Source organism: Onychostruthus taczanowskii, unplaced genomic scaffold (genome assembly GCF_017590055.1).
Source record: "Onychostruthus taczanowskii isolate IOZ18803 unplaced genomic scaffold, ASM1759005v1 scaffold24, whole genome shotgun sequence".
Lineage (NCBI taxonomy): Eukaryota > Metazoa > Chordata > Aves > Passeriformes > Passeridae > Onychostruthus > Onychostruthus taczanowskii.
In genome coordinates this window covers 8,646,424-8,671,054 of record NW_024499684.1, presented here as the reverse complement: position 1 = coordinate 8,671,054, position 24,631 = coordinate 8,646,424, and the positions used below count along the sequence as shown (strand labels likewise).

The 24,631-nt window shown below is 52.3% G+C and overlaps 1 protein-coding gene across 3 annotated transcripts in view; it reads left to right on the top strand.

The window, feature by feature from the left end:
• The window catches only part of DVL3 (dishevelled segment polarity protein 3), a 33,791-nt gene extending 9,696 nt beyond the window's left edge, over positions 1-24,095 (top strand). Inside the window, exons 2-17 of one of the 3 annotated variants that reach the window (XM_041405967.1) lie at positions 11,945-12,014; positions 15,363-15,484; positions 15,875-15,981; positions 16,562-16,697; positions 16,956-17,049; positions 17,426-17,495; positions 17,774-17,913; positions 18,111-18,187; positions 18,698-18,765; positions 19,127-19,177; positions 19,299-19,448; positions 20,201-20,332; positions 20,562-20,729; positions 21,338-21,550; positions 21,824-22,222; positions 22,677-24,095. In XM_041405967.1, coding sequence (XP_041261901.1) covers positions 11,945-12,014; positions 15,363-15,484; positions 15,875-15,981; positions 16,562-16,697; positions 16,956-17,049; positions 17,426-17,495; positions 17,774-17,913; positions 18,111-18,187; positions 18,698-18,765; positions 19,127-19,177; positions 19,299-19,448; positions 20,201-20,332; positions 20,562-20,729; positions 21,338-21,550; positions 21,824-22,222; positions 22,677-22,708 — 2,029 coding nt within the window. In that variant the 3' untranslated portion in view covers positions 22,709-24,095. Of the gene's footprint in view, positions 1-11,944; positions 12,015-15,362; positions 15,485-15,874; positions 15,982-16,561; positions 16,698-16,955; positions 17,050-17,425; positions 17,496-17,773; positions 17,914-18,110; positions 18,188-18,697; positions 18,766-19,126; positions 19,178-19,298; positions 19,449-20,200; positions 20,333-20,561; positions 20,730-21,337; positions 21,551-21,823 lie in introns of all 3 variants that reach the window. The other 2 variants (XM_041405968.1, XM_041405969.1) reach the window with 2 other exon arrangements.
• The last annotated feature ends 536 nt before the right edge of the window (positions 24,096-24,631 follow it).

The window sequence follows — 24,631 nt, the reverse complement described above, 5'->3', positions numbered from 1 at the left end:
TGGTAAATGCACCTTTAGGTCTCGAAGGGGGTCCTGTGAGGTGGATTTTTCTTCTAGATTAAAAATGTGTTGTTTCAGCTGGGGCCAAACAGTTAGAGTTAGGAAAACTCTTCAAGACTATTCCTTGTCTAGTCATCCTGGAAGTGTCAGGGGACTTTGAGGATATCAACATCTGCATCAGTTTATGGGTAAGCTCTGGGTTTCCTTGGGGCAGCTCCAAACTAACACAAGGTGTGTAACATCTCTGCCAGTGTGCCTGATGTTGGAGCTGGGTCTGACTTAGCTGTGCCATGTAGAAGGGTTTGTAAATGTGAGGTGGGACTGTGTCTGGCCATGTTGACTGTAGGGTCCAGGTGTACTCCTGGTTGATCAACATGTGGTGTTGGTACTAAATGTTTGTGGTCACTCTGCATGTAACTTACAGGAGAGAAGCTTCAAGGGAACTTGATGTCAGTACTGCAGATAATTAGGAAGCTCAAAATCAGGGTGGTCTTGTAATGTGACTTACCAGGAGATCCACACACACAGGAGATGGCCCTATTGCAGTAATAACATGTGATGAGTTTTTCTGGACTCCCTTTGGGAATAGCTAATGTGTAGCATGACCAGTTCAACACAGTTACCGAGCTCATGGGATACAGACTTGTGGACAGGTTGTGCATCCTTCCCCTGCACTCTTCTGTCCTTCAAGGACCTAGGAGTTGGCAGGTGGCTTTGAGACCCTCCACAAGAGAAACATTCCATGTCCTGTGATGGTGATTTCTGGAGGTCAATGGCCATTACCCAACCTTTGGTGCAGCTGTCAGAGACAGCTGGTGGAAGGTTTTGCATGGTATGTGACAGGGTCAGGTGAGCTCACAGTGTCAAAGAAAAGCAGCAGTTGGACCTGGTGCTACAGTGATCCAAAACACTGTCCTCTTCTAAACTGAGGGGAAGCTTGCCCTCTTGTTGAAAATGAAGATGATTCCTGGTGTGGAGGTGAGTCCTAGTAGGACCTGAACTGAATTCTGTACATGGTAACTGTGAAGACTTTATATTTACAGTAATGTATTGGGTCCTGCTGGATGGTTTTCATCTGCTTTCTGGACCTCTAGTTGAGAAAATTGTGTGCTAGCACATGACTGGTTTGGTTGGGACTGGAGCACCTCTCCTGTCTCTTTCTTCCAGGAGTTGAACAGTATTTTCATGCTTGCTGGGTTGCTGGCTGGAGGGCAAGCCTGGCTGGCCTGGTAAAGGATGCTTGGTAGGTTACTTGTTGCTCTATGTCTTGAATGGAGTTTGGTGAATAAGACTGGTGTTAGTGAAATTGATGAAGTATATTAAGGCTACTAAACGTGATCTATTCACTGTTTTTTTATACAGGGAATTTTTTGTGCCATCCACTTTTGACACCGTCAAAAACAGATGAGGAAGAAAAACAATTAAAAGTCCCTGGCCTAGCAGTGGTCAGAAAAGTTTCTTATGAGTGTTCAGACCCCTCATGCTCTCTTCTGCCTCCTGCATTTTAGGACCAGAGGGACATAGTATTATCAGTGTTTGCCCATTTTTCAGGGTACTGCCATAGCTTGCAATCTGGGACAGAGTTCTGTCTTTGCCACCATGCAGCTGTTGTCACACTGAAAGGCTCTTCTTTGCGTGAGTTCTTTTCATTGTCTTTGGCACATGTTTTGTGGTGAAAGTTTGTTGTGAGCTTTATTAACAGCCTGTTGGTTTTATGGGGGTTCTCTGTATGTCTTACAGACCCAGTTAGCAGAGCTGTTGCTGATGGCAGCCCAGCTGGATGTGCAGAGTAGGTGCAGCCATCTACAGCCTGTCATGCTTCAAAACCCCTTCCCGTCGGGTAGGAGGTTGAGTCGGTTTCCTGGGGAGAGTCTTGCAAAATTGTTTATGCAAGGAGAGAGTAATGTGAGCTGGTCAGTATCTAGAGGACAGGACACATGTGGAGGCTGCTTTGTCATCTCCTTGTGGAGATCTGTCATTAAATTTAATTAATTATTAACATGATGGGGGGAAATGAGCCTTGCTCCTCTTCCCCACAGACATCTGCCTTGGCCTGTGTGGTCCCAGATCTGCTCTGGAGGTATCTGGCTGGCAGAGAGTGCTCCTAGAGCATAGGGCTGCTGCTGGGCAGGGCTGTTGTGCTGGCAGCCCATGACGAGGAGGTGCTGGTGAGCAGACTGCTCTCTGCTTCCCCAGGTGTGGAAGTCCAAGCTTTCAGACTTTGTTTCCCACCCTCCCCCTCTTCCCAATTTTCCCTCTCTTCTCCTCTCCTTGGTCTCCCGCTGAGTTGATGCTTTTCCAGGAATGAGCTGTACTGCTGGCCCAGCACATTCCACAGCAGCAGCGCTTTCTTGGCAGGAGCCTCACTTGCTGTTAGAAAAAGCAGGACTGACTGGGTGTCCCTCAGCTGAGGGCCAGAAAAGGAAGGCCTGGTCTTGCATTCCCCATGGTGCATGCAGAGCCTTCACAGGCATCATGGCCTTCTCCCTTGGTTGTGGTGTATGTGCAAACCTCACGCTGTCCCCCCAGCAGCCCTTGGGGCTCTTTACAGCTCCTTACAGTTGTCTTAACCAGTGTGAAGTCCCTGACATTGCAGGGAAGGCTGTTGCTTTCTAGTCAGCCTAGAAAGGGGGGAGTGACTTCTCGCTCATGTGGAGTTGCAAGGAGCTCCCTGTGGAGCCCAAACACCTCATTCACAAGCTTCTTGATAAGCTGCTGTTGTCCTTTGAGTTTTGTAACCAGCAGTAGCCAGATAAACCCTTTGTCCACCTCTGCACTATTTTCATCTCTCTCCCTTTCCCTCTGTCGGCAGGAGCTGGTGTTTTGCAGCTCTGCCTTCCTGCTGTCTGTGTCCAGATGGAGCTGAGTGTCACAGCAGACCAAGCCTCCCTCCTCCGGTGCGCTCGCTGCCTCACATTAGTGTGAACCACAGCAACCACATCAGGATTTTACCCTGTCTCATACACATTTCTGGCTGGGGCCTCTTTGGGCCCGTTTCCTCTCCCACTCAGAATACAAGCCCAGCTTTTGGCCACTGTTACAATGTCTGTGGAATTGTCTCCATTCCCTAAAGGTCATTTCTGCAGATGTTTAACCTCAAATCTTTTATTCTCACAGCGAGTCCGTCCACTTGTCTTGTATCTTTGTGTTGTGTTGTATCTTTATGCAAGCTTTTAGTTACTGAGGAGCTGAAATTGAGCTAGCAGCGTGAATAACCTGACTTGGCTTCTGCTGGAAGTTCCCGTTTGTCCTGATTTCCAATTCAAAGAGACTGAAAGTGTCACTGAACCTTCGGGGCCCTGCAGAATGCTTTCTTTGATGATGTCTGTAAATGTCCTTCCGGAGGTTGGAAGGTTGGAAGCCTCGCTTGGGCAGGGCGGGATTAATTAGCGAGGAGGTGCCTCCTGCAGTCCCCGTGCAGCTTCCTGCTGCCGGTGGGTCGGTGGAGGACAGGCCTGTCGGGCTTGTTTGCAGAGCAGGGCTGCAGCCAGATGGTCACTCTGGGATCAAGGTGGGAGGGGCCGCCAGGGCCCTGCGCTCACCCTGAAATCTGTCTGTAGCTTTGCTTTGATAAGTGCTGCTCCTGGGCTGGCCTCTGAGCCTGGGTGGCTCCTTCCTAAATGCCATTCCTTTTCCAGTCTTTGGACTAGGTGAACAGGAGGTCTGATCTCTGTCATCTGCCACCCAGTGTAGGGCTGAGCACAGGTCCAGCTGGAGCCAAGCATCACCCAGACTTAGGGGCTCTGCTTGTCGTGGTGTTTGTCCAGTGGAGTGATAGCAAACATGTTGATGAGGGCTTCTCAGGGAAAACAGTTGGCGTCTTGGATGTCTTGTCAGCCCTTGCCTGACTGACCGTGGTGGGGAAAGCACAGAAGGCTGAGAAAGGAGCCTCGTGGTGCATGAGGGGGCTGTGGGGCAGCAGAAGTGACCATGGTAGAGGGAGGCTCTAGGCCCCTAGCAGGAGGACTGGGACTAAATGATCTGTAAGGTCCTTTCCAACTCAAACCATTCTCTGAAAATGAAAGAGCCTATTCTTAAGGAGTGCAGATAGTAGCTTGGAATGGAATGACCTTTGAGGAGTCCCTGTGATGCTCCCTGGACTTGTTAGGAGGGCAGGGGTGGCCATTCCTGCACAAGTGCAGAGGTGTCCTATTGTTTTGATATAGGACAGCTGCTAACAGATGATTTGTGCTTCTTGATTCTTGAAAAGCACACCAGGTAAAGACAGTGCTGCAAAGGAGTTCATGTTCACATGGGGTGCAGGGACAGACAGGACAGTAGGTCTGAGAATGAAACCATCTGCAAATCTGTGTTTCCCCTTTTACTTTGTGCTGCAGCATAGAGGAGCAGTGTGGAACACCCTGTCTGGGGGCTTGGAAGGGGAATTAAATGGGAGAGCAACAGTCTGTTTATGGTCAGAGAGCCCTTCTCACCCCAGTGTAATGCAATTTGTACTCCTCTTCTTTGCACAGGAGGTGAAAATACAGTGAGGGAGACCCAAAGAGTGTGTTGGCTTACAGAGACAGACAGGTCAAATCCTCTAATCCTGTTTGATTCATCCTGTTTTCCTGCAAAGCCCGAGGTCTCACCGATACATGTGTGATCACTGCCATGTGTATTCTTTGGTTGGGTCTGTAGCTCTTGGGTGAATTGTATCCCCTTGGGAAATACACACATCATATCTGGGCTTAATCTAACAGGCACATATTTCCCAACTGAAATCCCAGCACTATAGAGAATCGCCCTGTCCAGTTTTCTAATCTGGTGAAATGGCTGCAGAGCTCATCCCTGTAGCTTCAGCATTATCTTACAGGAGAGATGAGGATTTTACTCTAGAGCCAGGAACTGCTCATATTTGGGTAGTAAAACATGAAGGTGGTTCCTTTTGCTATGCAGAATTATTAATCTATACAATCAATTGGAAGCAAGACATCCCTGCCCTAAGGGGAGTGTACTAGATGTCTTGAAAATGAGATCACATTTCTAGTGTGTAAATCCCTGAAGCTTGTGCTGTTGGGTAGAAGTGTTTCCTGATGTTTTTTTTTGTTTGGTTGGGGTTATTTTTTTCCTTCCTTTGTGAGCTGTAGGAGATGGGGACTGTTAAGGTTAGGAATGACCAACCTAATTATGCACTTCTGGAATGTTGTAAGAGAAGATTGTTTATAATTTAATTTCTGGGCTTTGCACTGTTGGAAAGAACATTGCCGCTCTGTAAATGTTTTTCCTCTTAACAATTGAGGATCTTTCATCTGCTCTACTAACTTTGCATCTTTTCAGTGTGAAATTGTCAGTGCTCAGTTGTCTTCTCAGTCTTTGCACGTCCCCTGTTTTTCATCCTGGCCATCAAGCTGTCCAACATGCTTGAGAGGTCCCCAACGCTACCTCCCTTCTTGGTACTGACCCCTCTGATGCCAGATCCAGCTTTTGTGTTTGCCACCATGTCTGTGATTTCTTCTCGCTGAGTATCCTCCCTGCGGCAAGCCCTTAGGTGGGCAAGTTGGGGGACAGGACTGCCAGAAACAAGCAGTAATTGCTGCTGAGCTCCAAGCCTGCCTCCAAAGCTGAGGTTCAATCCTGTGGAAGCCTTTGTCCGTGTCTCTTGGATTTCTTTTTTCACTGGGCTTGTATTACTCTGCCAGAGTTCTTCGCAGGGACCTTGCTGTGGCTAGCGGATGCTGCTCAGGAGAGACCAGAGCTGGCTGAAGCTAGAAACTCGCTTGTATCCACAGCCTCAGCCAGGCTGGAGGCCACCGAGGGGAAACGAGGAGGCTGGAGCAGAGCAGCTGCGCTGTTCTGGCGACGTGTGCGCAGCCGGGGTCTGACACGGCGCAGCCGTCTCCGCAGCTTGGGGTTTATGGCCTCCTTTCTCTCCTGTGCACACTCTCTTGTTCCCCACCTTCCCTTCATTCCTAGGACATGACTCTGTGATATAAAATACCCTCTAATTTCCTGAGCCAGGCTGGAACTCCCCGGAGAAGGCAGCGTCTGCCTGCTTGTCCCTCACCCGCCTCTGCATCCATGTTCCAGGCTGCCCGCTGCTCCTGCCGGCAAGGCAGCGGGAGGAAAACTTGGGAGCATGTCACCTTCCCAGGCCGTGGGGAGAGGGTCTGCTGGCTCCAAAGGAGGAGCTGGTGGGAGGGTAGCAATGGAGCCGGGGTTGGAGCTGGGTTTCCTTTGCTTCCCTCCCTGCTGCGGGGTTGTCCCTTCCCCTCCCCCAGCTGCATGGGAGCAGATGTGCTGCTTGTGTCAGCCCTGGCAGCCCCCTCCGCACACCCCAGCCGCGCTCCTGCACAGCCAGAGCCTCGTCCCCTCCTCCTCCTCCCCCCCGGCTTGGCCCCGTGTCACTGGGGATGGCGGTGGAATCATCCGCCCACTCGGCCTGCCTCCCCTGTAACCCTCCCTCCTTCCTCCCTCCCGCAGGTCTCTTTGTTGGAAAATTCAAGGCAGATGAGTGCCGGGGAGCGCTGGGCCTGCGTGCCAGGCGCTGAGCTGCAGCTTGGCCTCGGCGTGTCTGCTGGCCCCAGGGTGGGAAGGGGGCCGGTGAGTGCCCGGCTGCAGGGCGATTCTCTGGGTAGGGCAGCAGCACCGAGGGTCCTGGACTCAAGGCTCGGGTTGCTCCCACATGAAAGGGTTTTTTCCTGGCCACCATTCTTAGCCGTGTTCTACCCAGCCCCCAGCAGGACGTTGGAACATTCAGAACCTGACAGTAAACTCAAAGCAGTCCCTCTGAAATCAGCCTTAGGCAGATGTTTTCCCTGGGCTCTGGGAAAATGAAAGGCTTGGTGAGAGCCAGAGAGCCTGAACTCTTTCTGGGTCTGCTCTTTCAGGAATCCCAGGCTCAGACCCCATCAGGTGGGGGCTGTTCCCAGCACATTCAGAGGATGGCTTTCCCTGCCAGCACATCCGCGGGACAGTTTCGTCTCATGGCTGCCTCCCCATTCAGGCGCGGAGCAGAAACGTGGCACTGCTCACAGCTCCCCCAGAGGCTGCTCGCTCGGTGGCTTCTGACGTGTGAACCTGCGGTCGTGTCCGTGCGAGAAGTGTGACTGGAAGAGTGGTGAGAGGTGGGAGGAGGAAGGCTGCAGCTAGGGCTGAGGCTGGAAAGGAATGGAGGAGGAAGGCTGCAGTTCAGGCTGAGGCTGGAAAGGAATGCAGGGCACGAATAGCTGGGATGGTGTGAGGGGTGACATATGTGAGCAGTGCTGCAGAGATATTCCTGCTCGGCATGTGCCTGACTCCAGCACTATCAGTTTTTGCTCTGTAGAGTCTAAATATATAATCCATTGTGCTCTGGCATCTGGGTGATAAATAGTGATAAATAATGTAGTGGCTGGGGAAGGAGGGAGAAAACTACTCTGGGGTGGAGTTGACCCCTGGGATGTCTGGGGCAGCCGCAGGGTAATAAGAGTGAGGAGGGACCAGCTCTCAGGACAGAGGGAGCTTGTTCTCCATCAGGCATTGCAGCTGAGGCTGAATGGGCGGGTCTTGGGGCTGGTTTCCTCTGTCCCCACTGAAAGTGGAATAGTTGACTTGTGCTGAGCAGTTGGTCACCTTGACCCAGCAAATATATCACCCTGTCCCTTCACCCACAGGCAGGGCTCTGTGTCCCTGAGCAGGCAGTATGTAGCACTGAAAATTGGCTCTGCCTGAAGTTCTCTCTAGGAATTGGATGCAGTCCAGGCTGCTGGCGACAGTATGAATGGATGCTAGTGCAGCCAGGGCAGGGTGCATGTGTGCGCACTTGGAAGTGAGAAGACGACAACTTGCCTGCTTTGGAAAGGGCTGGTGTGGGCACCAGAGAGGGTGGGTCCCAAGGGCCTGTATTTGACTTTCATCTGGGCTGCAGGGGATTTGGGCAGAGGCTGGCACAGAACATAGTGAAGCATTAAGCTATCAAGGTTTTCATCCATCGTCACTGCTCCTTTCCTGCTCTTCCTGCTTCTCCATCTGTGCAAGAAGAATTAACACACATCCTGGGGAGTGGATTAGACTGCTCAAACCATGACCTCCTCATCTGTGCCTTCTGGGGATGGGTAGCCTTTGTGCAGTCCCTTTGCTGGCTCTCCAGTTTTGTCAGGGATTGTGAGTGCCAGCTGTCAGCAAAGGCAGGGTGACGTGCTGCCTGTCACCCCGTGGGACAGCCCTTTGCTGAGCGTGTGTGACACCGGTGCAACCAGTGGGGCTGGCAGGGTGGAGCGGGCCTGCTCCCCAGATCTAGGCTTCCAGCACTGCTCATTTGCCTTTTGCTGATGCCTTGTGAGTGTTGGCAAACCTTGTGTCTTGTTTTTGGGGACAGCTGGGGCAGCTGTTGGCACACCAGGGAGCACAGCCAGGAGCCCAGAGTGCCTGTTTCTCCAAGCCCCAGCGTGCTGTGACTTGATGGCACTCTTGGGGCAGGGGGTCACAGCTCCGTGTCCCACCTTAAAATCACTAACTTTGATTCCTCGTGAGTTAGGGACTAGCTTGGGGACCTTTCAGAGCTGTTGATAGGGGCAGTGGGTCACAGCTCCGTGTCCCACCTTTGCATCCTCTTTGATTCCTCGTGAGTTAGGGACTAGCTTGGGGACCTTTCAGAGCTGTTGATAGGATTCCACCTCTAAGTAGTGTTGAACACTTATAATCTGCTTAGTTTTAATACATAATTTTTCTTGGTTTCACATTTTTTACTTTGCTATTTTTCTTTTTTTTCGGTTGGACTTTTCCCCTACCCTCATAATTTATTCACTATCTTGTTACCTCATGTTTTAAGCATAATATGTGTCAAGCTACCTTAAATATAGGTTGGGAGGGGAAACAAAAACACAGTATCACAAGCTAATATATCTTTGTATTAAATAAGAGTGCTTAAAATATTGTCATTGAATAGAAAAGAAAATGAGCTTGTTAAAGCCTATTTTGGTATTTGATTTATCAAAGATAGTAGTAATTGAATCTTCTGAATTTGCATGTCGTTTTGATTGCAGATTCTGTGTGGAAAAAGTATTTAGGGGTCCAGGGTTATTTAAAATTAAAAAAATAAACTTTCTCCGAAGAAAACTGATTTATTTTTTCCTGGAGAAAAAATAAAGATAGTGCTTCTTTCACTGTGAAGGCTGATAATGTAGCTGTTTGTGTAATGCAGGAACATGACATTATGGCACAACTATAAAGCTTGAAGTGATGTTGAAATATTATGTATGTAATTAAAAAGCAGCAGTATCATTTAGTAGGCAGCATGTTTAATGTATTTCACTTTCATCTATTAGAAATCTCTGGCATAGTTTGTGATTCTTTCAGATCATTATAAAGAGACTTAAATTATGTATTTCTTTAGAAATAAGCAAACTGGTGGAAATATATCTGCTGGAAATACAGTACAGCAGGAACAGTCTGGGAGGTTGCTGGAGTGTGTGGAAGAATCTTCCTGCTACAGAGTGTGAGGGAGCCAGCTGGGGAAGGCACGCACTGGACTTGTTTGTGAACAGAGAAGAACTGGGGGGTGATGTGATGGCTGGAGGCCACCTTGTGCAACCAGCCACAACATGGTAAGAGTTTTTGAATCTCAGAGAAGTGAGGAGGTGGATCAGCAGAACTGCTGCCTTGAACTTGCAGAGGGCAGACTTTGGCCTGATTAGGGACTTGGTTGACAGAGTCCCTTGAGAGGCAGTCCTGAAGGGCGAAGGAGCCCAAGAAGGCTGATATTCTTCAGGAAGGAAATCTAAAAGATGCAGGAGCAGGCAGTCCCTATGTGCTTGAAGGACAAGCCAGTGGGGAAGAAGAATAGCTTGGCTGAGCAGGGAACTTTGGCTCAAACTCAGGAAAAAATAAAATATTTTACCTTTGGAAGAAGTGGGAGGCAACGCAGGAGTGCTATAAGGATGTTGAGGTTATGCAGGAAGAGCTAGAAGGGCCAAAGCCCAACTGGAACTTATCTGGCTACTCCTGTTAAAAGACAATTTAAATGTTTTTACAAATAATGTCAGCAACAAAAGGAGGGCTAAGGAGAATGTCAGTCCTTTATTGGATGTGGGGGAAACAGTGACAAAAGGTGAGGAAATGGCTGGGGTACTTAATGTCTTCTTTGCCTCAGTCTTTAATAGCAAGATCAGCTTTTCTCAGGGTGCCCAGCCCTCTGAACTGGGAGACAAGGACAGGGAGCAGAATGAAGCCCATGTAATCCAAGAGGAAATGGTCAGCAACGTGCTTAAACACACGAAAGTCTATGGGGTCAGATGGGATCCATCCAAAGATACTGAGGGAGCTGGTGGAAGTGCTTACTGAGTCACTCTGTCATTTACCACCAGTCCTGGTCAACCAGGGAGGTCCCAGGTGACTGGAAATTGGCAGATGTGATTCCATCTACAAGGGAATTACATGCCTGTCAGCCTGACCTCAGTGCCAGGGAAGGTCATGGGTCAGGTTATCTTGAATGCCATCATGGGGCATGTACAGAACAGCCAGGCAATCAGACCCAGCTGACATGGGTTTTGGAAAGGCAGGACCTGCTTGACCAGCCTGATCTCCTGTGACAGTGTGGCACAGTTAGTGGATGAAGGAAAGGCTGTGGTTGTTATCTACCTGGGCTTTAGTAAAGCCTTTGGCACTATTTCTCACAGCATTCTCCAGGAGAAACTGGCTGCTCATGGCTTGGACAACTGTGCTGTTCCCTGTGTAGAAAACTGGCTGGTTGGGCTCAGGAGGTTGTCAGGAATGGAGCTATGTCCATTGGCTGCTCACAGTGGTGTTCCCCAGGGCTCAGTACTGGGGCCAGTCCTGTTTAATATCTTTATCAATGATCTGGTCATGAGGATTGAGGGCACACTCAGTTCACAGATGACTAAGTTGGGTGGAAGTGTTGATATGCTGGAGGGTAGGATGGCTCTGCAGTGAGATCTGGCCAGTCTGGATTGACGGGCCAAGGCCAGTTGTATGAGGTTTGACAAAGCCAAGTGCTCGGTCCTGCACCTGGGTCACAACCCCACACAGCTCTGCAGGGTGGGAGAAGGCAGCCTGGGAAGCTGCCTTTCCTGGTGGGGAAGGACCTGTGGGTGCTGGTTGACAGTGGCTGAGCATGAGGCAGCATGTGCTCAGGTGGCCAAGAAAGTCAGTGGCATTGTGGCTTGTGTCAGCAGTAGTGTGGACAGCAGGACCAGGGCAGTGACTGTCCCCTGTACTTGGGACTGGTGAGGTCACACCTTGAACCCTGTGCTCAGTTTTGGGCCCCTCCCTACAAGACAGACATTGAGGTGCTGGAGCATGTCCAGAAAAGGGCAACAGAACTGGGGAAGGGTCTGGAGCAGAAGTCCTGTGAGGAACAGCTGAGGGAGCTGGTAGTATTTAGTCTGGAGAAAAGGAGGCTCAGGGTGGACCTTACCACTCTCTGCAACTCCCTGAAAGGAGGAGCATCCAGGTGGGGATTGGTCTCTTCTTACAAATAGAAAGCATCAGGACAAAAGGAAATTGCCTCAAGTTGTGCCAGGGGAGGTTTAGATTGGACATTAGGAACATTTCTTCACCAAAAAGGTCAAGCACTGAAACAGGCTGCCCAGGGGAATGGTAGAGTCATCATCCCTGAAGGTATTTAAAAGTTGTGTAGATGTGGCACTTGGGGACATGGTTTGGTGGTGGCTTTGGCAGTGCTTGGGTAATGATTGGACTTGATGATCTTAAAGGTCTTTTCCAACCTAAACAGTTCTATAATTCTATTATATGCACCTGAATTTACTTTTACTGATTACAGTGTGATCTGGGATATGAAACAGCTGTAGAAAGGCTATTCTGTCTTTGGCCCCTCTTCAGGCTGCCAGTCATGGCTGTGGGCATAGGAGCCTGCAGCCTAGCAGCAGGAGAGAGCTGCCAGTCCAAACCTGGGCTGCCTGGTGTTGTGTGCAAATACCCATCTGTGAGTCTCCTTTTCCTTTGAAGTCCTGAACCCAGCTCTGACTGCCTCCTCTCCCCTCTGCAGGGTGGTGAAAGAAGAGATCTCGGATGACAATGCCAAGCTTCCCTGCTTCAACGGCCGGGTGGTGTCGTGGGTAAGCAAGCCCCTTGCTTCAGTGTCTCTCAGCTTGTTTGTGCCCTCTCTGAAAAACAACGTTTGGATGTGGAGTGCCCCGTGAGGCACAGGGGCTGCTCACGAAGCTGATGAGCTGGATCCCCACACTTCAGTCCCTCAGCTGGAGAGGGGGCTCTGTGGTGCTGGGCACATCTCCCCTGTGCCAGGGAAGATGTGGGATACCTCTATGAAGAGCTCATGGTGACTGATGGCTAACAGAGATCAGAGATCATGGTCGTGGCTTGTCCACAGCATAACCCCTGTGCCCCTATGGCAGGGTCAGCTTCCCAAGGAAAGTCCCGCTCCAATGACTGGTGCAAAGGGCTTAAGTGACTTTAGTGCTGGTGAAGCGGACTGGACTTAACTGCCCTGAAGACTAAAGGTACTGCCTGGGCCAGCTGCAGGACAAGCTTTTCCCTCAGTACCATGCCATGCACACGCTCTGCTCCCTGCTCGCATGCTTCCCTCTGTCCCCACGGGGACCCTCTTTTAGTGGGAGGAGAGTCTCCATAGCACATCATCCAGTTTTCCCTCTGCTGAGCTGCAGTTTGTGCTGATGAGGGTGTGTGGATCTACACCAAGACTCAAGTGCCTTTTTCCAGAGGCCTCTGAACAGTAAAAATCCTCAGCAAATCAAAGCAGGTCACACCTAATTCTGCTTCTATCCCTGCACCAAACAGTGACAGGGTAGGCAGGTACCCCCCTGCCAACCCAGCTGCTGCTGGAATTCCAGCCAGGGGAGCAGGGTGCAGGCCGGAGCAGGAGGAAAGGCTGTGCTGGGCTCCCGCACAAAGAGCCGGGGCCGGACGCCTGCCGTCCTCCCTCTAGCGGTTATCCAGGCCTTCGGAAAACAGCCTGTGTCCGGCCCTTGGCCACCGCACGTTCCTCTGCATCCATCCCACTGCTGCTGCATCTGCCCCAAGATGTCCCACCACCCCACCCCTTCCAGCTGCTTTTTGCTTTCACCTGCCCTATGGGGAGTCCCAGAGTCTCTAAATCTATTCCAGTGCTCCTTTATTATCTAGTGTGCTTTTCCTTGTGATCCATGTGTCCATGGAGCTGCTGGCTTTCCTTGCAGGAGCTCTTTGGTTGTTCAGTGTGTGAGTGGCACAGATCTGGTGTAGGTCTGTCTGGTGTGCCCACCATGCTGCTGCTCTGCTGGGCTGGATCCTTACAGGGAACTTGTGCCCCAAGTGAGCATCACTACCAGCTCTTGTGCATGAAGGATAATGGCAGTCCCAGAGGCCTTTGTGCACCTTTTTCTACCTCTGCTGAGACTCTCCTAGTCCATGGGTGGTTTGGGGGCTGAGAGGGCAGCACTTGCTTTGCTGCTTCCAACAGACATGCTGGGATGATGCTATTTTAGGAACTCAGTACTAATTTTAGCAACAGGGAAAGACAGGGGCTTGGATCCAAGTATTTCCTGACAGTGTAAGAGGCAGGAAAAGTGCAGGATTGTTATCAAAACCTTCCTGAGAGGAAATCCCAGCCTTGGGAGTGTTAGAGGAAGATAGCATCTATCCTGCCTGCTTGGGAGCACCCCCTCAACTCTCCTCACTGCTGTTTGACAGCTGCCTGTGGCTAGTTCCCTCTGTCCAGTTCTATTTGCTTGATGTTGCCTTGAGATTTTCAAGCAGAAAATATTATAAGACTTTTCCCTAGGCAATGCTGGCCACTTTCAGCATCTTTTCTACCCTCTGCTCCCAGGCAATGGCTACCAGAATAGGGATGTATCCTGGGAAGACAGGTAGACAGGTCACCAGGAAGGTGCCAGGAGCAGAGCCAGGCGTGTGCCTAGGGCTTGCTGGAGGGAGAGAAGCTGACCTGAGTGTGAGATGAGCTGGTTAGACAGTGGCGAGAACAGGAGCCGTTGGGCTTGTCCTGGGGCTTGTGGGACAGGCTCTGCAGCTTTTGACACCCGAGGCTGCTCTCTGCCCTGTCTGCTGCCTTGGCTCTGGCTTTTTCAAGGCTGCCCTGTCTTCCTTGCCTCAGCTACATCCCTGTCTTTGTTTCCAATATCTCTGACAGTAGACCTCTCATCTGCTATGTTTAAGATGATCTGTGGGGTCCATACCCCCCTTTTGAGGATTTCCCCAGTTCCTGAAGGTGGGCAGGGCACAGCTCTTTCATCAGTGATGCTGGGAAGCACTCAAGACCTGTATAAATGGGCTGTGCTTCTATTGTCGGAGTTGGCCTCTTCTCTTGGCTCCATGCAGATGTGGTTCCATCACCAGCAAGCAGTAGTACTGCCTCTGAATTTACACTGGGTACTATGGTTTGGATGGCAGCTATCAGCTTTTTTCCAGCCTTTCATGTTTTGTCTGTCCTGAGCAATAGGGGTATCCCTCACCTCTGATAGATCCTTTCTGGGCCCTGTCATCTCTGCTCTGGAGGTCCTGAATGCTTCTGTCAAGGAAGAGGCTTTTTGTTGCTTTCTTGCTTGACCCTATTGGGATTAGCCCAGTTTATTACAGCTCAAAAGTACAGGAGAGTGCAAATCTGGACAGGGAGCAATACTGGGGAGCAGCTTATTTGGGCTATTTTTTGTTTCATTCCACTGGTGAGCTCATGGCCCCTGGGAGAGTCTCCAGGTCATTCCCTGAGCCCTGAATTTGATGTTTTTTTTACAGAGCCAGAATGGTGGTGTGTTGGTGTGCCTGGGCTGCCCCACAGCATGCCTGGCATAAAGAGGCTCTAGGGTTTAACCCTTTCTTGAATTTCTGCACTGAGCATCCCAGAGATTGGCTGAAGGTTGTGCTCAAGTCAATAAGCTGAGCACAGCCTGAAAGGTTGTGAAGTACATATGGAAGCCAGAAAAAGAGCCTGTTTCAAAAGTTTATTTCAAAGCCAGCCTTGGCCCTGAGATCTGTTACCTCCAGCTTCTGAGGGTTGTGAAGGTGAAAGTCCTGCTGGGTTCCACAGCTTGAATGCAGAAGTATAGAGGCTGCTAGAGCTGAGGAAGGGAATGACTGTAACTGCCTTTCCCAGTGTGAGAACTGGAGGAATCCAGTCCCTGCTGCAGGATGTGAGCTAAGGGTTACCTGAGTGTGTGGTGTGCAGGTGATGTCAGTGTGTCCAAGCACAGTTGTCACCCACCTGGGCTTCACTGCTGGGTCAGGAATTCCTGAACCACAAATAGCCAGTGTCTGGGAAGGCATTGGAGGGAAAATGCTGCTACATGCTTGGCCTGTTCCATACCTGCTCCTGGGCATCTGCTGTTGTCAACTGCCAGAAATGAGATTCTGGGCCAGGCAGGCTTTTGGCCAGCTCCTTTGGCCACTCTTATAAATATTTTCTCAGTTTCCTTTTCTGTCTCTCATCCCTCCAGCTGGTGTCTGCAGAGGGTTCCCATTCAGATGCTGGCTCAGTCTGTGCTGATAACCAGACAGAGCTGCCACCCTCCATGGAGCGCACAGGAGGAATTGGAGACTCCAGGCCCCCCTCTTTCCAGTAAGTTACATGGACATCTGTTCTGGTTTCCAAGAGCCACAGGGTGCATTTGCTGTAATCCAGACCAGTATCCCAGACCAGGCTGGGACACTCTTACCCAAATTGTCAAGGATGACAGCCAGCAAGAGGGGAGGAGAGTGGGGATGGGAGCCGATTTGAAGTGGAGCTGCTTTATTGAACAAACAAGGGCATGCTGAAAATAATGCAGGGAAAGAGCCAGCACAGCATCCCCAGTCTTTTGCCCTGCACTTGTAGATGTGCTGTGGTTGTTCCTGTCCCTCAAGAGGGAAATAACTGATGGCTGGAACCTTGTGTTGGTCAGGACAGAGGTAGAGAGAGCCTCAAGTTGTTCCCTGTTGAACATATTTGTTTGCTTTTATCTCATCACAGCCCGAACACTGGAGGGAGTCGGGAAAACTTGGACAATGAGACAGAGACAGACTCGGTGGTGTCATCACAGAGGGAACGACCTCGTCGGACAGATGGGCCTGAGCATGGTGAGTGTTGCTAACATGGTGAGAGCTCTGGAAGGGCATGGCTGGGGCATGGTAGCAGCACCAGCTCCAAACTTGGAGCAGCTTTCTCTGCTCTGCAGAACCTTCCCAGCTCAAAAGGGCTTTTAATTTCTGTAGCTTTTAAAAGGGCCATAGCCTCACATTAGGTAGGAGCTAGCACCAGTGTTACATCAGAGCATGGTGTTGAACCCTTTGGAGTCAAGGGAGTTATCTCCTGTAGAAGCCCCAAGAGCAGGAGACAGTTGTGCCTCTGTTTTCTTAGCTGAGAAGCAGAGTGAGCTTTAGCCTTGCCACTTGTGCTGCTTCTTGCTCTACCAAGGAAACAGCTGCAAGTCTTCCACAAGTTTAGCAGCATTGTTCCTACTGGCCCATCAGCCCCTTCCCATTCTGTAGTGATAGAAGAGGTGTCCCATAGGAGATGGATCTGATTCCAGGGTAGACTGGGAGTTATTTGGCACTAGATGGGATTGACTGATGGCCAGATTTATTCTGAAGGGGTTGCCATGAGCCCAGCACAGGGGAAGGGTTTGTCTCAAGCCCACTGACTCTTGTCTTTTCACAGCACCCAGGGTGAATGGGACAGTGAAGGGAGAGCGGCGCCGAGACCTGGGTGGGTACGAGAGCTCCTCCACGCTCATGAGCAGCGAGCTGGAGACCACCAGCTTCTTCGATTCAGATGAAGATGACTCCACCAGCAGGTAGGAGAGCTTGGGTCTTGGGAAACACTAATTTCCCCCTGACTCTCAGAACAGAGAGATGCCTTTGTAGGGCGCAGTAGTCTTGGGCTCAGACCTGCTTCCGTCTCACCCAGCAGACCCCTCTGCCATTGTCTGTCTGTCCCCCGTGCATCTTCTCCCCTCTGCCCCTGCAGTCCTCTATTCCTTGTGCCATTTCCATGGCTCTCTTGCTACCACCACTATGGCAGTAGAAGAGCTGACTCTTGCTTTTGCCTGCAGGTTTAGCAGTTCAACAGAGCAAAGCAGTGCTTCCCGTCTAATGAGGAGGCACAAGCGACGCCGGAGGAAACAGAAGGCTCCACGCATTGAGCGGGTACCCAGGGAGGGGCTGGGTGTCCTGGGGAGGGCAGTGCAGGTCGGGGTGGGCTCACAGGGATTCAGCTGTTTTTGCTATGGGCATGGCTTTGGACAAGTGTCCAAGTGCTGAGACTTCAAAAAGTGCTGTGAACCTTTTCCAAGCCAAAGTAGCCTCAAGAGCTGGGACCACAGGCCTTGTCCTGGCTGTAGAGAGGTCATAAGGACCATGGCTGTTCTCTGGCTCTGCAAAGATCACAGCATAAGACTGGAGTTGTGGGTGGTGGCTGTGGTGCCACAAGGAGGGGCAGGAAGGAAAGGACAAGTAGAGGAAGCTAGGGTTAGGAATGTTACTTAGGCACAGGAGGACATCTCATGTTTTGCTTACTTTGCAGTCCTCGTCCTTCAGCAGCATCACAGACTCCACCATGTCCCTGAACATCATCACAGTCACGCTGAACATGGGTGAGTGGGAGGTGTGCATGGAGCCTGCAGTCTTTCCAGAGGAAGATTGGGTTGTGGAGAGGGAACTGGGGAAGGGGCAAAGAGAACGCATGGGGGAGGAGTGAGGAGATGGATTCTGTAGGAGATTGGCTTCTCTTGTAGAAATTGTCTCTCAAGAGTTTGTGTGTCCCAGGACATCTCTCTGGGACAGGGGTGCAAATCACCACCATTAGGAGGTTAGGTCTGCTTGTGCTTGATGCTTTGGGGTGACTTACATCTTTCTCTTTCCATCCCTGCAGAGAAATACAACTTTCTGGGCATTTCTATTGTGGGACAAAGCAATGAGCGTGGGGATGGAGGCATTTACATTGGCTCTATCATGAAGGGAGGTGCTGTGGCAGCTGATGGCAGGATTGAGCCAGGAGACATGCTCTTGCAGGTACTTCACACCCACATATCTCCATCTTTGGGCCTGGGAAAGCAGTAAGAAAAGACCCAGAAGCCTCCCTGAGAACTTTGGCAGGCTAAACCCAGGAAGTCATGCTTGGAAGAGGGAAGCTGAGTCACTGCTGGGCCGAGTGGGGAGCTCAGCCTCTGGTCACATCTCTGGGACTCACCTCTTTGTGTTGTTTGTAGGTAAATGACATCAACTTTGAGAACATGAGCAACGACGATGCTGTGCGGGTGCTGCGGGAGATCGTGCACAAGCCGGGGTGAGTACTTGGGTTGTCCTTCCATCCAGGGACATCTGCACAGGTTGTGCTTGGAGCGTGTGAGGCGTATCTTCCAGCTACCTCTGCCGGTGCCTCTGCAGAAGCTCAGAACTTAAGGTTTTTGTGTTGCTTTGATTCCTGGGTTTTCATGTCCAATGCAAGAATTGCAGCCAACAGAATTGCAGGAAATTGGGGTCTGTGCCCCTTTTTTTGTGGAGATGCCGTGTTGCTGCTCATTGCAGGGCAATTGGACTAGATGACCTTTAAAGATCCTTTCCAAAACAAACTTTGCTGTGATTCTCTGATTTTATTTGGGTCACCAGCAGCCCTCAGCAGGGTCACATCATTTTGTTCATGTCACTAGGGGAAACCCATAGCTGGAGGGGAACAAAGTCACTATACTAGCAGCTTCTCCCTGTCTCCCAGGAGAGAGCTGGCACACAGCATCCACTCATCGTGCAGGGTTTGTGTTACTGTGCTCTGGTTCTGACTCTCACCTTTTTGTTGCAGGCCCATCACCCTGACAGTGGCCAAGTGCTGGGACCCCAGTCCGCGTGGCTGCTTCTCGTTACCCAGGAGTAAGTGGATAGCTGACCCACCCTTAGCGCTGGTGCCCAGCTCATGTGAGAGCCCTGCCTTAAGCACTTACTTGGTTGTTGTCTTGTTCCTCCCCTGTGTGTGTGACTCCATGGGGCACTGAATTGGGGTTTGATGGGGTTTCAGCTCTCCTTTTAGGAGGCTGATATAGCCTATTCCCAAACCAAAATGCCCATAAGCCCAGCCCTTCTTCCCACATCACGCTGGGGACGCGTTTCACTGGGGCAGGGAGGTCACTTGCTCGGGGCGCCAGAGGAAAGAGAAACCCCCCCCTTAAGCCATAGGGGGATCTCTCCCTCTGCACCTCTCCTGCTGACCCTCCCTCTCTTCTTTCTCTCCCAGTTGCTCCCCAGCGGATCTGGGCTGGGCCAGACTCTCCATGCTCCGATCCGGGTGAGTCCCGGCAAATACTGGGGATGGAATGGGCTGTGCTGTGTCCCTGTCCCTCCCCAGAGGTTGTTTTGATGAGGTGATAATTTCTTAAAACTAGTGACTGACTCTTTCTTCATTGCAGGTGAGCCCATCCGGCCCATCGACCCGGCAGCCTGGGTGTCTCACACGGCAGCGATGACTGGCACCTACCCAGCGTACGGTATGAGTCCATCCATGAGCACAATCACTTCCACCAGCTCCTCCATCACCAGCTCCATCCCAGAGACTGAACGTAAGTCCTTGTGCCTCCGTGCTGCACCCGCTGCACGGCCTCCTCACCTTCACTATGCTGTGAAGGGACCAATACATCTGCCTGGGGACAGCTGGGGTGGGCCAGATCTGCCCTGCGAAGGGACTGGGAGGAAGGCAGCTCTTGCCGGGCCGGCACTTTGATCAGTAGGAGTTCTGCCTGGGAAAATTAATACCATGTTTTTAAGCCTTCTGTGTGAGGAGAGTAGAGGAGCCTGGCTGCAATCAGGAGCTGTGGCAGGTGTAGAGGAAAGGCTGACTAGGGATTGGCTGCTGAGAATGTGAAGCCAAAGGGATTCAGCATGTCCCTGGAGCAATTGAGAGCTCCTCCCAGACAGCAGATAGAGCAGGATAGAGGAGGCAGCTGAGAGCAAAGAGCCTCGTGGTGGGGCAGGGTCCTGCTGAGCACAGGCCTCTTGGTTGCTTTCTGAAGGCTTGGTATGATGTGGTGTATAAAGCCCTGAAGCAAGGGTCTGGAGAGCTTGGGTGAGGCAACAAGCCAAGAGTTTATTGTAAGTTTGTGACTCTTGCCTGGGCTTTGCCCAAGAGGAAACTGCTGACATGTGAAGGATAACATGGGAAGGCTGGAAGGGGGGTTACACAGCATGTACCCCAAGGCTGTCTGTGATGTATTGTTCCCTGGCCCATTCCTCCCGTGTGTGATGCTTCCATGTGGCCCTGTAATCTCTTCTGTCCTCTCTCACCTCTGCCTACCTTCCTTCATCCACACCACAGGCCTCGATGACTTTCACCTGTCCATCCACAGTGACATGGCCACCATTGTCAAAGCCATGGCCTCACCAGAGTCAGGCCTCGAAGTGCGTGACCGCATGTGGCTGAAGATCACCATCCCCAATGCCTTCATTGGTAAGAGACCGTGCTGCCTGCAGCAGAGGCAGGGACTGGGGAATGGGTGGCCTGTTTTCAGGCAGATGTCCAAGTGAGCATCTTTGACACCATAAACAAGCTGTTGACTAGGCAAGAGTCAGAAATGGAACCTTTTGACCCACTTTGTCTTTGCTCCAGTGTGGCTCACTGCCTCAAGGGCTGCTGTCTTCCTCTCTCTTGCCAAATTTAACTCTGTATTTGGTGGCAGGTTCGGATGTGGTAGATTGGCTCTATCACCATGTGGAGGGCTTTACAGACCGCCGTGAATCCCGCAAATATGCCAGCAACCTGCTGAAGGCTGGCTACATCCGACACACCGTGAACAAGATCACCTTCTCGGAGCAGTGCTATTACATCTTCGGGGACCTCTGTGGAAGTATGGCTCTTGGCATGGGTGGGAGGGAGAGGATGGAGGGGTAGTGGTCCTGCAGAGCCCTGCTGAAAGCATGGAGACACACCTACATCCATTGCCATCAGGCTGGGCCCCTTGTTCTACAGACTCTGTTAAAGGAGTGATGAAGAATATCCCAGCTCCCTTGTCCTGCTGCTGAGGTAGTAAAGTTGGAAGCAGCATTGAGAGTCACCTACTATGTGATCTTTTCTCCTGGACAGTCATAGCAGAGTCGTAGTCTTTACTGACTGTCTCCAGGCTCTCAATTTCAGTGCTGGCAAGGGGTTGGTGCTCAGAGTTGGCTGCTCAGATAAGATGGGGGAAGGAATTGGCAGAGTGAGCTGTAGCTCTGATGTGGTCCTTTCCCACCAAGCTGGTCTCTGTATTAGAGTGGCAGCTTGGACTCCCACAGCCTGGCAGTTGTTCAGCCAGGAAGCACAAATGGTGGCATTGACTAACAGAGAGAGTGCCAACTTCTTGTGTCTCCTTGCATATCCTGTCCTTGTCCATCAGCAAGAATGGACAGAAAGCTGCTTCACCACACATGGTTGTTTTTCTGCTTGGATTAACCCCTATTCTCTGCTTTCTTGCAGACATGGCTAATCTGTCTCTTCATGATCATGACGGCTCCAGCGGCGCCTCTGATCAGGACACTTTGGCTCCGCTCCCCCACCCAGGAGCTGCACCCTGGCCTATGGCCTTCCCATATCAGTATCCACCGCCTCATCCATACAACCCCCATCCCGGCTTCCCTGACCCAGGCTACAGCTACGGAGGGGGCAGTGCAGGCAGTCAGCACAGTGAAGGTGAGTGAAAAGGATTAAAATATACCTGTAGGTGGGCAGATACCCTGTTCAGTACAGGGCAGCAGCAGGACTCTGTGGGGGAAGCCAGGGTAGAAGCCATCTCGGAAGGATTGTGGGACTCGCTGCTGAAGGGAGACTGAGAGCACAGACAGTGCTGGGGCCTGGCTGTGCCGGAGTGTGCTGCAGTCCTCCCTTGGCTAGAGGAGATCCATTGTCCACTAGAAGAGATCTTTGTCCGAGCTGGTGCCTAACCTTGCCTCACGTGCTTCGCAGGGAGCCGGAGCAGCGGTTCCAATCGCAGTGGCAGCGAGAGGAGGAAGGAGAGAGAGAAGACCGGGGAGTCGAAGTCAGGCGGCAGCGGGAGCGAGTCGGACCACACCACGAGGAGCAGCATGCGGCGCGAGCGTGCGGCCAGCGAGCGCTCGGTGCCGGCCAGCCAGCACAGCCAGCGCAGCCAGCACTCCCTGGCTCACAGCATCCGCAGCCACCACAGCCAGCAGTCGTACGGGCCGCCCGGCCTCCCCCCTCTCTTCAGCCCCCCCATGTTGCTGATGCCTCCACCGCCGTCAGCCATGGGGCCCCCCGGGGCGCCGCCGGGCCGTGACCTGGCCTCTGTGCCCCCCGAACTGACAGCCAGTAGACAGTCCTTCCGAATGGCCATGGGCAACCCCAGTGAGTTCTTTGTGGATGTAATGTGAAGCGCCCGTCCCCTGTCTGTCTGCTGTCCCTCCTTCCCCCTTCTATCCCTGTTGTTTGTTTCCTAGGACCAGCCCTGGCTTCACCCCTTGTTTTTTTGGGGTTTTTTTTGTTTCTTTTTTTTTTTGGTCTTGATAACGAAAAGAAAAAAAGGGAAAAAAAATAATAAATGGAACTAAACCTTGATTCTAATCCCTCCTCGAGTAGGGTGGACAGGCCTGGCAGGCCTGCTGGGTGCTGTCAGCCCCTCCTGCCCCCAGACTTGTGTATTTCCGATGGTAATTCCCTCCTGCCATCCTCTCTAACCCCATTAATCCGCATCCGTCCCAGCACCCTGTGCTGCTTGCCCGTGTGTCACTGCTGCCTCAGTCCTTTCACCCTAAACATCTCTTCTTTCTTTTCACCCTTTTGTGTTTCTTCTATCAAGCAGCAAAGAATTACGGGGTGTTTGACTTTCTCTGAGCCTGCCGCCCATGGGGGGGAGAGCTGGAGCATGGCGTGGCCCGACAGCAGGACACGGAGCTCCAGGGCGCTGGGCACGCATGGCGCTGAAGATGGCTTCTTTCCTCCCCCTCGCGGAAGATGCCCTGCCCTTCCCACAGCCCTGAGAGGGGAGCAGGGACCAGCCTTATATATGTATTTTAAATCCCATTGTAGCTGCCTTTTGGCTAATGCATGAATGTTCCAGGGCTTCAGTGCCTCCAGGGAGTGGAGAGATGCTGCCACTTCCCTCTTGCCTCCCTTCTCTTGTCCACATATTGGGCCAGGTCCAAGCCTGACACTGACCCATGGCAGGACCCTCCTTCACCTTGGCCAGGTTTCAGGGCTGGGGCTGTACCTCAGCCCAGAGAGGTGGTGATTGCCTGTGCAGTCTCTTACGTGACTCAGTGCCCTACGCCTGCCCTGGGGTTCTTTGGGGGGATTTAAGGGCAGAGCTCTGCTCCTTCCATCCTGCTCTTTGCCCTCCTGCCTGCAATGTGCTGCTGCCTGTCCTGTTTGTAGGGGCTGTCCCTTGCCTGGGGCTGGCGGTGGCAGCTGTGGCCTTCTCCCTCCTGCTGTCGCGCTGCTGCTCAGCTGTGTGGTACCTTTAGGGGCCTGGACTAAGTTAGAAGGCGAGGGTGGGGCACAACTGGTTCACTTTCATGCTTCGGAGAAACATGGAGGTCCCCTGTATTTGCCGTCTGAAGGGCCTGTTTTCTCCTCTGCCCAGTGCTGCTGGCCTGGCTGCTGGGAGGGACAAACTTCTGGGACAGCCCCACTCCCTCTGGTCTGTGAGCCGTGCCTGGTGGCAACACGAGCTCTCCAGGGGTGAGACTGCAGCCTGAACCATGGCCTCTGGGCTCAGTGTGTGCTGGGACAGTTGAATCTGTTTGCTCCAGTGCTCCCTGCCTTTCTTCCTTCCACTTCTGGGTACTCGGAGACGTGCCTGGGGCTGGGGCAGCCCTTTCCCCATGCCCAGGGCCGAGCACGGTACAGTATGGACATGTCGACCCTGCCGCTGTTGGTGCTGGCGCCCCGGCGCCCTCTCCTCCTGCCACGCCGTGGCTTTCTCCACAAGCGTTGCCTCCTCTGGCCTTTCTTGTGTTCACAGTTTTTATACGATGGAGTTGAATTGTATTTTGCTCCCTGGGAGTCTGCGTTGCCCCTGCAGCCCCCTTGCCAGCTCTCACACGCCATCAGTTCATCTCCCTGACTCCCTGAAGCCTCTCCTTCCCTCAGCCCGCTGGAGTCAGACTGTCCCCAGTAGCCTCCCTGGCCACTGCGCACCCTTTGCCCTGCCCTATCCACTGGGTTTTATAAAAACAACACCAATCTCCTTGTTTTTATTTATAAACATAGTTTTATTGGACTCCTGCCTTGTGTCGTTCGTTTATTCTTTTCCCCCCGGCCTCCTCCATCCTCCTGCCTTTCGCTGTAAAGCGAGATCCCAGCAGGGTCAGGGCACCCTGTGTCAGTGTGCCAGCTGTCTTTTCCCGGGATGCCGAGGGTGGCTGCAGGCTGTTTCTCCGGAGCAGGGCCTGCGCGGGGCTCTCGGGGTTCCCTGGGTCCCCGTTTCCAGCGGCAGCACTGCGGGGAGAACCAGGGGCCAGTCCGACCGCGGGCGCTGGCCCTTGGCGCAGCAGTGCGGGGATGCGGGGGCGCGAGGCCGGCGGGAGCCAGCGGCTCTGGAAGGGCGCGGCGAGCCCAGGACTTCGCAGGCCGAGCGCGGCCTCCTGCCCGGCGCACCCCCGGCCCAGCCCCTCGCTGAGCGCAGCTGCCGTGCCGTCCTCGCCCCACCATAGACTACAACTCCCAGTACGCCCCGCGCGAAAAATGTAATTCCCGCCCCCGCCGTGCTGCCCCCCCTCCCACCTCGCGGAGGCGCATGCGCAGTGGCGGGGCGCG